Raw genomic sequence first — 16622 nt, 5'->3', positions numbered from 1 at the left:
TTTTCTTGGCTCGCGTGCAAGAACACTCCAAATCGTTCCCCAGAACAATCACACGCATTTGCGACCATCACAGCGAATCGTACCCGGCGTTGTGACCAGCCTTGCCCCGCGAGCCCTTGACCAGCGTCACAATCGGATGGGCCACGTAGACACACATGTATCCGAGCACGGCACCAATGGCAGCCGTGAGCAATACCGTCATACCCACAATCGAACCCGTATCGCGGGTCTCCTGCAAATTCTGCACGCTCACCACCACAAACGCACTGACCACAAGCTGTGCCACGTCCATCGTGAGCGCCGCCCGGTTCTCGTACGGCCGCCACGCCATACACGATACTATCCCACCCAGGAGCAGCACAAGGAGCATTGGTGCCACAAACACCGAGCCGCGCGGGAGAACCGCCGCCACAAGCGCAAACGCAAGCCGCCGCACCATCACCGCTCCTTCGTACCACCACCGCTCCGGCTCCAGCCCATCAGTCAGGAACCGCACCGCACCGTACGGCACAACACCGCCGCGCTGCCACACACTCCAGCCCATCACGCCCATGATGGCCATAAGCACCACCAGGGCCACAGCTGCAACGCCGGCGAGTTGCACCTGCACATGCCCACCGCATTTGATCCACGGCGCGCCCGCTAGATAAGAGGCTTCAGGGTTGGGAATTGGCTCTGGTATGCACGCAAAGACCGCAAAGCACGCTTCCGCCACCGGATACGCAAAAAAGTACACCGTTGCTGCGCACAGCCGCCACATGCCCTCGCCGAGTCGTCGCGGTGCCGAGCTCACCCGCGTCACAAGCCCAGCCACGCACACCACCGCCCAGATGCACGGCACGAGCGCAAGGAGAATGTAGAACTGTCCGGCGTACGAAATACCATAGCATTCGAGCCCGGAGATCTGCACGTTGATTCGCTGCGCGCCCCGCAGCAGCCGCTGCCCCCACGACGTCCACTTGACCTCGTCAAAAGCCTCGTTAATCGTCGCCAGCGTCTGCAGAAAGATGACGCTCGTCTTCATCGCCGCCTCCACATGCTCAACCTCGAGCGAGACCTCGGACTCGGCGCTCGAGCTCGACTCGGCACTCCCACCCGACTGCACGGATGAGTACACCTGCCGCCCGTCCGCTGCCGCTGCGTTGTGTGCTGCCGCGCGCCGGACTCCGAGAAAGACCACCACAACGCTGAGGCCCACAAAGAGCACAGCAAGCTCGTATGCCTCGCCTAGCCCTATAAGGACCAGCGCAAGTACAGCCGCCGTCTCTGCCACCATCAGCAACGCTTCGCGCCAGAGCAGCATCGCCCACTGCGCGGCCCAGCGGATCAGTCCACGCAGCCCCGGTGCTCGCGCTAGCTGGCCATGGACACGCCCTTCGCCCTGGCCGATGCTCTGCTCCGAGAGCAGGACCCAGAACAAGACACAGAGGAACGTGGCAATGACAAAGCCACCACCAGCAAGTGCCCCGGGCCCCGACACTCGTCCGCACCCATGGCAATCCTCGCCTGCCCGGTAGAAACCGTCTCGGCACGCGCTGCAAAGCCGGTCAGCGTACTCTTGGCCACACAGATCGTGCCCAAGACACCTCGCCTCGGCCTCTTCCTCGTCTTCGCCGCACTCGATAAAATACCGCGGCGAGCTTGACGAGTAGAAGCCATGCGCTGCATACGGCCAAGAGCTGTTGCCGAGGCAAACACCGCCCTCGGGACACTCTTCACACCGCTCGCCACGCTCCCGCTCGCCGAGCACATAGAAATCCGGCTTGCATAGACACTCGCGCCAGCTCGGCGATCCTGCAGGCCCGGCGCTTCCGGGAGCACAATCGGTGCAAACAGCAGCGGTATCGCTCTCCGAGTACGTCGACGCGCGGCACTCGATACAATTCGTCCCACTCACACGTTGCCCAGGCTTGCAAATTGCTTGACTGCTGGCCTGGACCGGAAACGGTGCACCTTGAACGAGCACCCCGTTGAACTGCACCACAAGCTGATACTCGGTGTCTGCCTGTGGAAGCGCCACTTGCGCCCATCCGTGCATAGGCCCATCTGGCCCGTCTGGCACCGGCTGTGGCGTAAAGACCACATCATTCATCGAAATCTCCATCCTGTTCAACACTGCCGAGCACCTCGACGGCGCTGGATGAGGACACAGTGGGTTGCCGTAGGCATCCTTGAGCGTAATGTTGATGTTGAGCGTTGTGCCAAAGATCACAGTCGGCGGCGACCCGGCTGGTGCCAGTAGCTTGCCGTCGTGGCTCACTGCGCCGCCAAACGTGTCCAGGTTGGCCACCACCGTCATGTTCACCGCCACCAGCTTGTGGCCGTCGACGCCGAGCTCAAACCCGATGTCCACGCCGGCCTTTTGCCCCACATCAAAGCTTGCCTCAAAGACCCCAGTCCCATCCACACTCGAATAGTTGAAGCTGCTTGCTACGCGCGACCCATCTGCCTGCCAAGCCATCGGCGTGGTCGACCCAGGCCCGTGAAACCCGAACTTAGAGCTGTCGGCCACGGCAAAGCGCCCAACCTCGCCGGCCGCCACCTCGTGCGTGAGTGATCTGATCTGCAGTAGTGCCGCGTCAAAAGTGCAGAGATGTCCCGCCTCCCATGCCTGGCTGCTTGCGTTGCATGTCATCGATGACGGCGGCTTGGTGTATCCCGGCGCACAACTGATCGCCGAGGCGCGCCAAGCGAGTGAATCCACGTCATACGAAGGTGCGATCCAAGCGAGCGAGAACGGAAGGTCGTGCGATATGTGGCACGGGAGCACGCTTGCGAGCAGCATGCTCACTGAACCGGTTTGTGAGCACATGGCGAGCCCAGTCGAGCTTGGTGCGAGCACAGCCGCGCCTTCGCGAATCGACGAGCTGCACCCGGGCACCGCCGTGTTTGCCACTGTCGCAACACACCGGTCCCACGCACTGTCGCACACAAGCGGGTACGGCGCCGAGTAGCCGAGATCACCCACCATGACAAAGCTATGCCCGGTTGCCTCGTCGACAGTGATGGTAACCCATCTCACCTCCTTTGCCCGTTGCACTGTGTACGTGTCGCATGGCCAACCGGCGAGCCGTACACACAGCGCCAAACCACAAACTGGCTTGTCGCCGCGTCCGGCACCACTGCCATCGTCACTGTTCCACGGACACGATCCACCGCCATGGTGCGCATGGCCGAGAAGGTGTTCGAGCCACCGGGCGAGCCCGTCACCAGCCGCCCAGAGCAGGCTCCCGCCCCGCCACCTGTGCCGCAGCTGAAGAGCCACAGCTCAACCGCCACCGACTGGCTCACCCACTCGATCGCAACATGTACGTATCCGTCGGCAACCACCATCCCCACCGGCTCGACGTGCCCACCCGGTGGCGGGTTTTGAACCACGGTGGTGACGCATGCATCACTCGCACCCACATCGCACGACGCGAGCACCACTTTGCTGCCGTCGACAGCCACCACATGCACCACACTTTCGTCCTCAGCGCTTGCCACATGGACTTCCCAAAACGGTGAGACGCCGTTATCGAGCGAGACGTTGCGCGCGGTACATGCCGGCACCAGACCCACACTGATCTCGCTGCACATCCACAGCGTCACCGATCCGGTCTGCGAACCTCCGGCTGTGGCGATGATTGCCAGCGCGACCATCCGCCCACTCTTGGTCGACACCAGGGCAAGACCAGCCATCTGTACGCTCGTCTCGGTCGCATTACTCACGGCGCTGCCGGTGCATTGAGTCCCATCTCGCGCACACACCATCAGCCACGGCAGCGCGATCAAGTCTGGACCGGGCGCCGCCACCGTTCCACCGAGCACCGCCACCTGTTCGTCGACCGCCACCTGCCACGCAAGGGCACCCGGTACCTTGTACGTGTTCAGCGGCGACGCCGCCACACCTGCCGCCTTCACGGTCATCACTATGCTTGCTGTCATGACTAGCACCACCACTGCTGCACGGCGCACCGCCCTCGCCTCCGTCGGCTTGTCGCCGAGTGTGTCACTTGGTTGCAGCATGCGTGCAGCCAAGTGTGACGAAAACCAACCGCAGGTGTGACTCCCCGGTGCACGCCCTCATTTACACGGCATCCGCGGAGCGACTGGTTCGGTTGCGGGGAGAGCCTGCACTACAGCATCGACAATTCATCCATCGCAACCCCCTCATCGTCATCACCAGCAAGGGTAACCCGCCACGAGTCCTCGTCCTCACCACAGACGCCAGCTAGGGAATTCTGTAGATTACCGCTCAGGTCTGGGAGCTGCCGCGCAAGATACGCTAAGACCTGCGCCTCTCGCTCGGCTGCCGCAGAATATCCACCGTGCCCGCGGCGCGCAGATGCAATCTGCTTGATATCGCCTACGAGTCCGACGACTGCGACACAGACAAGCGCCACCAGCGCCACGACAAGAAGCACAAACAGAGCGCGCGACTCGCCCTGGTGCCGCTCGGCGTACGAGCCCGAGCCCAGAACGACCACGCCCACAAGCACGGCCGTCAGTCGAAAGTCGAGCGTGTTGTACAGTGGAAAGTAGTACGGCTCGTGCGCTCGAACAGCAATTGCCGCAGCCATCAGTACTGCCAGTAGCAGTGCGATCTGCGACAGCTGGAACTCGGAGAGAAACACACCGGCGGTCACAATCGCGAGCCGCTTGCCGAGCTCGGCCACGGCACCCCAGTAGAAAGGCAAACGATAGAGCCGGTACAGCGCACCATATCGCGTCAGCGTCTGCGGCGAGAGTAGCGCGTTGCGCGAGAGCCGCAGCGCCACGAAAAAGTACGCCGGTAGGCCGACCACGTACACCGCCACACATGCCATCCCGACAGGCGCCACGCCCCACCACCCGGCGTCAAAGCAGGCAACCCCAGGATCAGAGTCGATGATCCACACCCCATTCGGCAGCCGGACGCAGTCAAACAGCACAAACGAGGCTCGCGCCATGGGAATATACAGCAGCGGCGCCAGTGAAAACACCACGCCGTCCACCATGCCCACCACAGACACAGGCGCCAACAGAGTCCGCCACACTACCATTTTGCCGACCACCGCCGCTCCGACTGCCACAACCAGCGCTACGAGCGGCATCGCCACCGACGCGATGTACTTGACGTGGAAACTCGAGACCACGCATCCCGACGCAAACACGTTGACATCCACGTTGAAGACCGACATCCACGAGAGCATAGCCCGTGAGTCCGACGACCACGACAGCTGCGCCTCGCCGAGAAGCGCGAGCACCTGCAACGCAACAAGAATCATCGACAGAGACGGCGGAAAAAGCCGCCGCCGCAGCAACAGCATGGCATGGCCGCCGGCACCTCCGCCTTCGCCATCCTTGGCCATCGCAATCAGCCGCTTGATGTTGCTCGCCACCCCCAGACCTGCGGCGCTCGCCACGCCCACAGCAATAAACAGCACCACCGCGCTAATCCCTCTCGCTGCGCTGGGACATTTGCGGCAGGCAAGCGAGGAGTCGGAAAAGTATCCGTCGACGCACTTGTTGCACATGTAGCCGGAATATCCGGGCGCGCATCGCCCCTCACCAGGACACGCGCCCACACGCCGACATCGCACAAACTCCGTGCTGTTGGCAGCCGACGGAAAGAAGCCCGGCGCTGCCACTGGCAGCTCGCGACCCTTGGCACATGTCCCGCCGAACGGACAAGGCGCACAGTTGACGAGATACGCCGCACGTTGAGCATCGCCCTGGTCACGCTCCACGGCATAGAACCCACTCTCACACACGCAGTACGGCGTGAGTGCTCCGACAGCTCTATCATCCACAGAGTTGACCGCGCATTCGACCACATCGCTGCAAGGCTCAAATGAAGTCTCTTCCGAGAACTTGCCAGCCGGGCACTCTACACATACCGAAGTGCCGATCGCCGACGACCGTGCAGACCCCCAGCCTGGCGGACACCCGGCCATGGCCACGACGCCTCGGGGGGGACTACGTCGACGCCGCGCCCTACCGCCGTCTTGACTACGGCCAAGGCCCATCTGACCTGTGGCGGTGCGCTTTCAGCCGCTGTCGTCACCGTCAGCGACGCCGGCGGGAGCTCGACCGGATGCACCTGAAGCGTGGCCGACGCCGCGTCGCCCACAAACAGTCTGCCGCTGCTTCCCATCTCCGAGTACTGTTGTACAACCTCGGTGCCCGAGTATGTCACGTTTGCCCCGCTGCTGTCGACGGCAAAAACCACAAAACGGATCGCGCTGCCCGAGATAACACTGAGAGGGAGAGCATCGGCGAAACCGAGTTCCACAACCGGGCCGTTGACTCCTTCGCGCCCGTCAGCCACCTCTTCGCCAACATCGATCCAGCTTGTTCGCCCGCACCAGAACCCATGCCGCGAAGAGCCCAGCGCGCCACCGCGACCAGCCTGGTTGCCGCGAACATCACTTCCACCGCCGCTCATCCTTGCCACCCCACCACACGCCACGAGCCCGCCGCCATACAGCTGCGCCATATTGTCGACCAGCCTGGCGTCGATGAGGTCCAAGCTCGGACTCTCGCCTGCGCCTCGCTCAAGTGCCGGATAGTCGACCACGCTGAACACTGAAGAGCCGGTGTCGGCGGCAGTGCCAACAACTGCAAGCCCGCCTCCAACCCGAGCTCGATTGCCGACCACCCACGATGTGGAGAGAGTCACATTGCTACCCGGGCGCGCCGCAAGTCTGCCACCCGCACCTAGACTTGCCACATTTTCTCGCAGCAGCAGACCGCTACCACCGAAGCTTGCTCCGGTTGCAACCACAAAGCCACCACCGTTACCCTCGCCCGCTTCGCAGCCGGCCACGCGAGTGTCCACCACCGCCACAGCCGCACCCGATCCCACAGAGACCGCACCTCCAGAGCCGGCAGAGCACGAATCAAACAACGAGTCGAGGAGGCGTAGCGTTGCCCCAATCCCACTTGCCGAAATTGCACCGCCAACTTGGGCTGCCCGGCAGTCAACAAAGGCCGAGTCGCGAACAACAGCCTGGCCGCCACTGGCGACCGACAACGCTCCGCCGTCTCCGAGACCAAACGTTGCCACTCCCATCGGTGCGTCTAGCGAGCGGGCGCGGGTCACGTTCACATTGATCAGCTCGAGCAGCGCGAGGCTGCCGCCGACTCGGAGCCCAGGCGCGCCAAAGGCAGATGCTCGCGCCACACCGAGGCCGTCGATGTCCAGCGCCTCCAGCGTCACTTCACCGACTTCATCAGCTCGAGGAGCAACGTCAAAGAGAACCCCACCATCGCAACCAAGTTTCGCTCGTGGCCCGCTCGTCGGCCCTCGAACGCCCATCTTGAACGAGACCTGCGCGTGCGCGTCAAATCGGCATCCATAGCTGGTTGCGTTCAGCACTAGCTGCGATCGCGCACATCGCGGGAGTCGCCGCGCGTTGGCCCACAAGCAAGCAAACGATTCACCCACGCCGCCACACTCGCGGAGCGAGCTGTCGATCACAACCTCTACGGCAGAGTACGGCGCCGCGGCATTTCGCGACAGCTGTTGCTGCCATTCGATAAGATGCGTCTGCCTTGACGAGTAGACCACATCGATGTCGCCGTCGGCGTCAAAGTCGTCGAGGACTGCACTCCAAAAGTTGCTCAGGCCCATCCGGATGAGAATCTGCGACGAAAAGCTGCCACCGAGGCCAAACTCGTTGAGAAACGCTACCACTCGCGACGAGCCCGCGGCTACAATGTCTGGCCACCCGTCGGCATCGACATCACCGCACGCCAGTGCGCGTGCGCTATCGAGCTGCCCGTCCAATCGCACCGGCGGAGCATACAGGCCCCCACCCAGCCCGGCCAACCAGTATACGCCGTGCAAGTCTCTCACAGTCGTGATTACGTCGACAAAACCGTCGTGGTCAAAGTCGGCCGCACAAACCTGCGACAGCCCGAGCGTCGCGTTCGACATGGCCGTCACAAGCTGAACAGCTGCAAAGCTGCCATTGCCGCCGTTCACATAAACCATCACCGCGCCTTCCCTCCCGAGCACAGCGTCTGCAGCACCATCACCATCGACATCGGCAAGCGCGATCCATGCCTCTTCGCCGAAGGCAAGGGCGGGCATGCTCACCACAGTCTGCGGAGTGCCAAAGACGCCAGCCACACTGCGGACCCAAGACAGCTCTTGGTGCGTCACAAACATGACGTCGAGAAAGCCGTCGCCATCAAAGTCGTGCGAGACCGCATGCCGCATCGAACCCGACGCCAGCAGTACACCCGGGCCAAACGCGCCCCGCCCGTCGAGGTTGGCGTGCCATCGGAGGTATCCCGACTCTTGCGACCCGATGAGGGCATCAATGTCACCATCGGCATCGACGTCACCTAGGACCACCACAGACGGGTTGACGCTCGACTGCGACACAAACTGCTGCGAGCCGAATCCACCGCGACCGTCGTTGGGAAACCACGACACATAGTCACCCGAAACAAACACCACCGCCACATCCGAGTATCCGTCACTGTCGATGTCGTCGACCGCAAGCATGGCAGGCTCGATCAGTGTGGGTGAGTCGAACACTGCGGCTGCGTTCGCAAAGAGCGTCAGCGCTGCCTTGGACTCGAGCGCGGAGCTCGAGCCATCAAACCAAACCACCTGCTCGAGGTTGCCAGAAACAGCAACCGTGTCCAGGTAGCCATCACCGCTGACATCTGCCAGAGCGACGGCAGCAACCAGGTTCATCGACGATGTCACCGTGTTGACCGGACCAAACGCACCGGTTCCCAGCCCAGCGAGGCGGAACACGCCATTACGCCCGGCCGCCGCCACAACCAGGTCGACAAAGCCATCACCATCAGTGTCCGCGACAGCGAGACCACTCGCGGCGTTCATCTCTGTGGCGAGGATGCGGCCAGGAGCAAAGAACCCCCGGCACCGTCGGTGTTGGCGAACATGCGGACTGTTCCATCGCCCTTGCACGCCACGAACACGTCGACGTCGCCGTCGCCATCGCCGTCTTCTGCCGCCACAGCGCTGATCTCGTCCAGGCCCGAGCCAATGACTTGCCGCTCGCCAAAGCTGTTGCCGCCGAGGCCTGCATACCACACCACGAGCGACTGGTCGGCATTAGCTGTCACTGCTACCACGTCGTCGGTGCCACTACCATCGACGTCACCAACAGCCACCTCAACTGCATGCGGGAGGCTATCAATGTCAACAGCAGTGTCCAAGATACCGCCTCCAGAGGTGGTCTGCACCAGCAGGCTCACCCGCCCCGCAATGCCGCTGCTGGCGAGGACCAAGTTCGGCAGAGCGCTGCCTGTGGTGTTGATGGCGGCGACGCCAGCCGGGACGGGGTACGCAGTTGTGATGTCGACTGCGGCACTGAACGCACCCGAGCCAGCCAGGTTGCGCAGCCATGCGACCCGAGAGCCTGCGCCAGAAGTGACCACGATGTCGAGGTGCCCATCAGCGTCCAAGTCGATCGTGACAAGGGTGTCGGCAAACGCGAGCGAGGTGTCCACAACAGCAGCCAGGCCGAACCGTCCTTGGCCGTCGATGTTCAGAGCAACTTCGATCTCGTCAGTGTGCGTCGATGCCATGACGACGTCGAGATCGCCGTCAGCATCAAAGTCGCCGACTGCCACAGCGGCCAGACCCGCGCGGTCGGTGGTGATCGTGTCTTGTGCCCACCCTCCTCCGCCCGAAAACCAGAATACATTGGACGAGAACAAGTCGACCGTAACAATGTCGAGGGCTCCGTCGTTGTTGACGTCCAGTACTGCAGCGTCGACCGTGCGATCACCACTAGCTACGCTGATGAGCACCACAGAAGTATACCCGGCACCCTCGTAGACATAGATGGTGTCGGCGTTCGGGTCCCTGCTCCCAACCACAAGCTCTAATCCCGATGAGGCAGTCACGTCGGCCGCCAGAATGCACGATGGCTGGCTCAATGAGCCGAGAGGGATCGAATTGTAGACAAAGCCACCAGTTCCGTCGCCGACCAAGTACCCGACGGGCTGGACGCCATCGTTGCTCACAACAGCAATGTCGAGTGCCGCTGTTCCTGCGAGATCCGCCACCGTAAGAGCGAGTAATCCGGGCTGAACTCGGATGACTGAGCGGGTGAACGAGCCGCTCGCGGAGCTCGCGTGCAGAATCAGAGCGTTGCTCTCGGACGACACCACGAGAATGTCCGGCAAGCCATCGCTGGTCACGTCGACGACGGCCATGGCTTTCATGGAGCCGTCAGCTGTCGAAATGATGCGCTCAGCCGAGAAGCTGCCCGCCCCGTCGACGCCTGCCACCCAGAACAGGAGCGGTGACGAGAAGCCAGCCATCACGATGTCGGCCCTCCCATCGCTGTCCAGATCAACGACTGCGACGCTGCCAACGTTGTTGGCCAGTCGCGAGACAATGATGGGTGAGGAGAACAGGCCGGCTGGCTCGAGATTCCGGTACCAGACCACGGCGTCAGTGTCACCTCCAAGCCCTGCCACAACATCGTTGCGTCCGTTGCCATCCACGTCGCCAAGAGCAAGGCAGAGGACGCTCGGTGCCTCAGCGGTGAGGACCTGCGAGCGCTCCAGACCACCGGCAGGGAGGCCCTTGTACCACACAACGAGGCCAACCCAGTCCGAGGCGACTACCACGTCTGACACACCGTCGGCATCGACGTCACCCACCACTACCTTCTTTGGCTGGAGCTCGAGCGCCACCACGGCGTGTCGGGCGGGCTCGGCCTCGGCTACACACGGGCCAATGTCTGGCACCATCTCCACTCCCGCGGCATCCACTGAGCCCAGCCCCAGCCCCAGCCCCAGCCCCAGCCCCAGCCCCAACACCAGCACCGTTGCTATTGCCATTTCCAGACCAGGCATGTGGTGTTGCGTGTGGGCGAGAGGAATGCGAGCGGCGTGGGGTCATACGGGGTGCTGGCTGCCGGTTCCGGGGGGGGGGGGGGGACGTGCGTGAGCGTGCACGGATGCCTTTTTTTGGGGGGTCATCACTGCTTCTGTCGTCCCATGATGGCTGGAGATGATGGGGGGGCTGTCCAGGCACACGAGTAGCACAATCAGGATGTTAGTTAGCGAGTTGCGGTCAGCGGTCAGTTAGTGAGTGAGTGTAGTTGGACTGTGGCCAGGCCAAGGCCGTGCCGTGGCTACTTTACGTCGTGGTCAGACTTCATCGGAAGCAGCTAGGCAAACGGGAGGAAAAGGTGCCAAAGTCCGGATCGGCGGTAAAAGCGCAACGGGAGGGGGTCATGCAGACAAAGCGGGCGTCGAGTGAGGCGTCGCCGTTGATGCCCGAAGAAGACCATGTGGCCGAGTTGATGACGGCGCAGAGGACGATGGTGCCTGGCGGCAGCTGGCCGTTGTTCATGCTCTCGAGCAACGAGATGGTCTCGGCCATGACGGGCGAGAGGTTGGAGAGAATGCCCGCCATGGCCATCTGCGGGGCGCAGACCCGTGCGGGCAGTGCCGACTTGGGTGCGATAGATCCCAGGGCCAAGAACGCGCCGTTGAACTCAACTTGGACCTCGATGGCGGCAGTCGAAGCGTTGGCGTAGAGCCCGACGCACGCCGGCACGCCGTTGGGCGGAGAAAAAATCGGCATGGTCATGGCGCACCGCTGCCACTGGGTCGAGTTGCCGAGGCCGACATCGGCAGCGTTGGCACGGACAGCACGGACCGTGTCGGGGCGAGGTACAGGCCGACCGACAGTCGGATTCAGGCAGGCAAAGAGAGCACAGAGAGCGATGGTGACAAGGACAGAGCAGTGAAGCGACATCTTGGCTACAGAGTGAGGTCTGTGTATGTGCGTATGTGTGTGTGTGTGTGTGTGTGTGTGTGTGTGTGTGGTGCGGTTGTTCGGTCGAGGCGTGCCAGGTGTGACGTCCTGCCGCAGCGCTGCGTCGGCCGATGTTACACTTGGGCGAGCACTCGCGGACAGGGTGGGATGGACGAGAGCTGGTAGTTGTTATGGCGGTCAGTGGGTCAGTGGTTGATTGAGAGAGTTCGCCGCGTGCACTGTGGCAATGGCGCGACTGGGGTGGGAGCACGACGAGGGCGCCGACTGCGATGAGGCGGCGCATGGCGAGCACGAGTACAAGCAGGCTCAAAACGCTAGCGCTTCCAAGCTGAAGGAGAGAAGCCGGCGCGACAAAGGCTGGTACAGCCGCTGCAGTGGCTGCTGTCGACGGAGCGAGACGCCGAGCGCGGGCAAGGCGCAGCAACCGCGCCGGACCACCAGACACGATGCAGACAGGATGTTGCACACGCCGCGCAAGGCGCAATCGCGTTGTGCTGCCAAAGGGGGCACGACTGCTAAGCGCGCTCAAGAGCTTCCATCATCTCGACGGCGTTGCCCCTGATGACGACCATGCCCATGGGTGCGCCATCCATGACCGCCACGGTTTCATCGACGACGATGTTCATGTAGACATCAAAACCACGGAGGATGCCTTCGATCTTGCGGCCCTTGTTGAGGGTGACTGTGTCCAGGATGTGAGTGGTGTGGGAGTTGTGGGTGGGTGGGTGGGTGGGTCATCTTGGCTGCAGAGGGGACGAGAGGGGAAGGGGAGGGGGTAGGGGGTAGGGAAAGGGAGGCGTACGGCGGAGGCGCTTGTCCATGAACCTGTAGACAGGGAAGGGAGGGAGGGTAGTGTGAGTTGGGGGTGGGGGTGGGGGTGGGGGTGGGGGTGGAAGGGAAGGGGTCGCTGGAACAGGGGGAGGGGGGGGGGGAAGGACGGCAGCTGGTGGCCGAGGGAATGGGCGTGGTGCCCCACCTCCTTGCACAACCATGGTGCCTATACTCTCTCACTCTCCCCCAGTATCTCTCCGGTGGCTTTCCACACGGTATATGTTCACGTACTTGCGCAGGTCGGTGCCGAGGTTCTTGCCCATGGTGGAGTGGCAGAGTTGAGTGGCTGTGGTCGGCAGAGCGGTGCGCGCGACGGCCGCCGGTCGACGAGGAGCCGAGCCGGCTGGGAGGATGGCGAAAGATCACGTATGCCGCGAATGCGGCTCTAGCCGCCGGCCAGTGGTGGTCTTCTCGGAGATGCCGGCGAGGCGGGCCTGCTCGCGGACAATGACCCACGGCTCGGGCGCAAAGGTGTGCGCGGCGTAGCGGACGAGAAAGTCGGGCAGGAGACAGAGGGTGGTGACGATGGGCAAGGCCCACCAAAATGAGGGCGAGGCCAGGGTGGCTGACATGGTGCCGAGGACGCTCTCGTTGAAGGTACCATACGAAATCTCGAGGTAGAGAGCCGAGATGACGAGGTAGCTGGCAGCCGAGCCGAGGAGCGAGACAAAGGCAGCGAGGTCCAGTGCGAGGTGTGGAGGGCGGCCTTGAGGAGGACGACGACGATGAGGATGGTGGAGAGAAAGTAGCCCTGGACCCAGATGCCGCCGACCTGTCCGTTGGCATAGACGGCGCCGTCGCCGACGGTGGCGTGAAAGACGGTAAAGTAGGCGACGATGCCATGGTAGAGGCCTGCACCGAGCCAGGTGAAGACCGAGCGGAGGTTGAACAAGTCGCGTTGCGCCTTGTACAGCTGCGGGTGGGCGAGGAGGAGCGTCTTAGGCACGCGCCGCTCCCAGAGACCAAAGTAGAGCGGCGGGAGAGCGGCAAAGGCCATGTTGAAAAAGGTGAGGATGATCTCGTCGTACACAATCTGGGCCGACCAGAGCGAGTAGAAGCCAAAGAGCCACTGCGGAAAGATAAAGGCCACATTTTTGTAGAACGAGTACTGGATGAGGAGGGCAAGCCGGATGAGTGACCGCTTGCCGTGGACAACCAGCAGCGGCGCGAGGAAGCGGAACTGGTGGATGGCAAAGTCCGAGGCCCGGACCGCCTGGTTGCCCTCCTTGCCGACCACGCCCACGCCGACGTGCGCAGTCTGGATCATCGACACATCATTGGCGCCGTCGCCGATGGCAAGCGTGTTGCGCCCGAGGTTGTCCTTGACAAGCGCAACGACCTGCGCCTTTTGCAGTGGCGTGACGCGGCAGCAGATGACGGCGCCGCACCGCTGCGCCAGGTCAAGGAAGCGCGGGCCGGCAGACTCGAGGACAAGCGCAAGCGTGTGGCCATCAGTGATGAGCGCATGGTCGGAAGCGGCAGCGTCGTCGCCGATCCGCGCCTCATGGAAGGCGATGAGCTCCTCAAGCTCGGCCGGTGTGTCTGCCAGAAGCCGGATGAGGTCGACCTCGGGCGCGAGGAGCCGCGACGAGTATCCGATGTTTTCAGCCGTCTCGCGCTTGTCGCCAGTGAGGACCCAGACGTAGACGCCAGCACGGAGGAGAAACTCGAGCGTCTCGGGCACGGCCACTTGCAGCTTGTCCTCGACCGCGGTGGCGCCGAGGAGCTCGAGCTCGACCTCGATGGCCTCGCAGGCGGCGGCAACAGCCTCGGCACGACCGACCGCGAGCGTCTGCGCCTCGCGGTAGGCCGCAAGCCAGGCCTCCGTCTCAGCGCGGTCGAGCGTCCGCTGGGCCACCAGCAGCGTCCGCAGACCCTCGCGTGCTGCGGCCTCAAGATGGCTCTGCGTCGGCGCAAGCAGCGGCTCGTCGGGGCGAAGGCGGTCCATAATGAGATTGTCGGCGCCCTTGATGTACAGCATGTACTCGCCGGCGGCATCCTGCACAATGACCGACATCCGCTTGCGGTCTGAGGTAAACTCAAGGACAGCGGCGACCTGGTAGTTCTCCTCGACACCGCAGACCGAGATGGTGATACCGTTGCCGGCCGTTGAGAGGAGGACAACGCCGTTGGCGGCGGCGGCATCAACCAGCGCAGCCTCGTCCGGCGACTCGGCCTCGTAGTTGCGGGTTCCGTCGTCGAGAAGCTCCGGGACCACCGTGTGGCAGAGCGCAATCGCGCGCAGGTACTGCACCACGTCGCGCGGATGTGGCGACTCGCCGACCTCGCTCTGCTGCTCGCTCTCGACTGTCTCACCGCTCGAGCTCGTGGTCTCGCTTGAAGAGGAGCTCGGCGCCTCGAACCTGGAGAGCGAGATGTCTGCTGACGGCGGGCCGGCGGCCTTGTGCTGGCTGGCGGCAGCCTGTGGCACTTTGGCGACCTTGCCATGCTCGGCCTTGCCGGAACCATTCTTGCGCGCGGCGCTCGCGGCGGCATAGCCGGGCGGGGCAGCGCCAATCATAGCGCCGGCGAGGCAAGCCGGGTCGTCGCGCTGGTCGTACAGCGTGCCGGCGACCGACCACTGGGCGAGCTCCATGACGTTGCAGGTGAGGGTACCGGTCTTGTCGGCAAAGATGTGGTCGATTTCACCGAGTTCTTCGTTCATGTTCGAGTTGCGGCAGAGCATGCCGGTTTCGGCGACGTTGTCCGGGTCGGCGGCCATGTCGGCGTCCCAGTTCATGAACAGCTGCTGGCCGACGCGCACAATCTCGACCGAGACAAAGAGCGAGATGGGAATGAGGTAGGTGAAGAGGACAAAGTATGAGATGCAGTGGAGGGCACCGACTTCGGCAGCCGACTCGTGGGCAATGGAGCCAAAGTAGTCGGCTGTCGCAGTGTGCTCCGACTGCATGATGCCGGACATGAGGCCGGCGGAGAGGAGCATGACGACGTTGAGCAAGAAGATGCCGAGGACGACCTTGTTGAGTCGGTGCTGGACCCGTGATACCTTGGCCGGCACCATCTTGAGGTTCTTGAATAGCTTGGTATCGACGCCGGCGTAGACGACGACGCCAAACACGTACTCGGTGTTGCGGAGCTTGGAGCCACGGAGCAGGAGGTTAGCGTGGGTGAGCGGCTCGCGCAAGCCGTCGGCGTACGCCGCGGTGCCCTCAAACTTGTACAGCTTGACGGTTGGCGGCTCGCACACAATCTCGCCGGCGACGGCGGCAACGTGCTCGAGCGTCCGCAGCTCGGCGCACGCCGGCGGAGTGAACCGTCGCTTGAGGTTGGTCTCGCCGTCGAGATTGGCGGTCTCGACGTAGGCGAGGCCGTGGTCCTCTGACGAAGCTAGCGCCACTAGATCGGCGGGAAATAGCTGACCCTTGTGGATCTTGAGGACGTCGCCAACCACGAGATCGGCCGATTGCAGGGTGGTCAGCCTCGGGGTGGCGGCCGAGCCGCAGGCCTCGTGGCCGTTGCGATAAACTTCATACTCTGCAGCGTTTGCGGCGCGATCAGCCTTGTGACGCTGGTAGTCTTCATATGCGTCCTTGATGGCGGTGGTGGTGAGGACAAAGACCAGCGGCGAGATGGTGGTGACGGGCGAGAGCGGCGAGACCGGTGTGAGCGAGACGATGGCGGTGAGCAGAAAGTAGATGTTGGAGAAGCGCTGAAACTGGGTGAAGAGATTGAGCGGGAGAAAGGTAATGATGGTGTAAAGGGCAGTGCGGATAAAGTTGGACGGGTACTCTCGTCCGGCATTGGCCTCGGCATCGTTGAGGCTCACATGATAGTTGGGCGCCATCCCGCCGCCGCTGCCGTCACCAGCCTCTGTCTCCTGCCCGGACCCGCCAGCCATACCAACGTCTCCCACACGGACCGTCGTTGTTGCACGCTTGCCCTTCCTACACCTGGAGAAGGGAGGGGAGGGGAGGGGAAGTAGAAGTGGAGAGTGAGCTGATGGCGAGAGTAGGGAGGGGGGGGGGGGAGCGGAGAACGGGCGGTCGAGTGCCTGTTTCGCCGCATGGTCGGAAGGGAGAGATAG

General features: G+C 63.1%; 5 protein-coding genes across 5 annotated transcripts; all 5 read right to left on the bottom strand.

The window, feature by feature from the left end:
• Positions 1-67: 67 nt before the first annotated feature.
• On the bottom strand, positions 68-2971 carry AMSG_11797 (uncharacterized protein; the record flags this gene model as incomplete). The annotated part of the gene is made up of 1 exon (XM_013903661.1): positions 68-2971. One exon carries the CDS (start codon positions 2969-2971, stop codon positions 68-70), a length of 2904 nt encoding a protein of 967 aa, XP_013759115.1.
• Positions 2972-6647: 3676 nt separating this feature from the next.
• Positions 6648-10710, bottom strand: AMSG_11796 (uncharacterized protein; the record flags this gene model as incomplete). Its single annotated transcript, XM_013903660.1, has 3 exons — positions 6648-6668; positions 6749-8826; positions 8859-10710. 3 exons carry the CDS (start codon positions 10708-10710, stop codon positions 6648-6650), a joined length of 3951 nt encoding a protein of 1316 aa, XP_013759114.1.
• A 376-nt stretch (positions 10711-11086) lies between these two features.
• On the bottom strand, positions 11087-11742 carry AMSG_04179 (uncharacterized protein). Its single transcript, XM_013903509.1, has one exon. The coding sequence runs from the start codon at positions 11723-11725 to the stop codon at positions 11120-11122; it is 606 nt and encodes a 201-aa protein (XP_013758963.1). The 5' UTR covers positions 11726-11742; the 3' UTR covers positions 11087-11119.
• A 519-nt stretch (positions 11743-12261) lies between these two features.
• Positions 12262-12840, bottom strand: AMSG_04178 (small nuclear ribonucleoprotein SmG; the record flags this gene model as incomplete). The annotated part of the gene is made up of 3 exons (XM_013903508.1): positions 12262-12428; positions 12549-12571; positions 12809-12840. The coding sequence occupies 3 exons, from the start codon at positions 12838-12840 to the stop codon at positions 12262-12264; spliced, it is 222 nt and encodes a 73-aa protein (XP_013758962.1).
• A 99-nt stretch (positions 12841-12939) lies between these two features.
• On the bottom strand, positions 12940-16436 carry AMSG_04177 (uncharacterized protein; the record flags this gene model as incomplete). Its single annotated transcript, XM_013903507.1, has 2 exons — positions 12940-13219; positions 13246-16436. 2 exons carry the CDS (start codon positions 16434-16436, stop codon positions 12940-12942), a joined length of 3471 nt encoding a protein of 1156 aa, XP_013758961.1.
• Positions 16437-16622: the final 186 nt, after the last annotated feature.

This window comes from Thecamonas trahens (assembly GCF_000142905.1).
Source record: "Thecamonas trahens ATCC 50062 unplaced genomic scaffold supercont1.17, whole genome shotgun sequence".
NCBI classification, from domain to species: Eukaryota; order Apusomonadida; family Apusomonadidae; genus Thecamonas; species Thecamonas trahens.
Note: the sequence above shows the minus strand (reverse complement) of the source record. Positions and strands in the feature narration are given on the sequence as shown.

Excerpts from the sequence above, each read along its gene's own strand:
- AMSG_04179 (XM_013903509.1), bottom strand. The coding sequence starts at position 11,725 with ATGTCGCTTCACTGCTCTGTCCTTGTCACCATCGCTCTCTGTGCTCTC.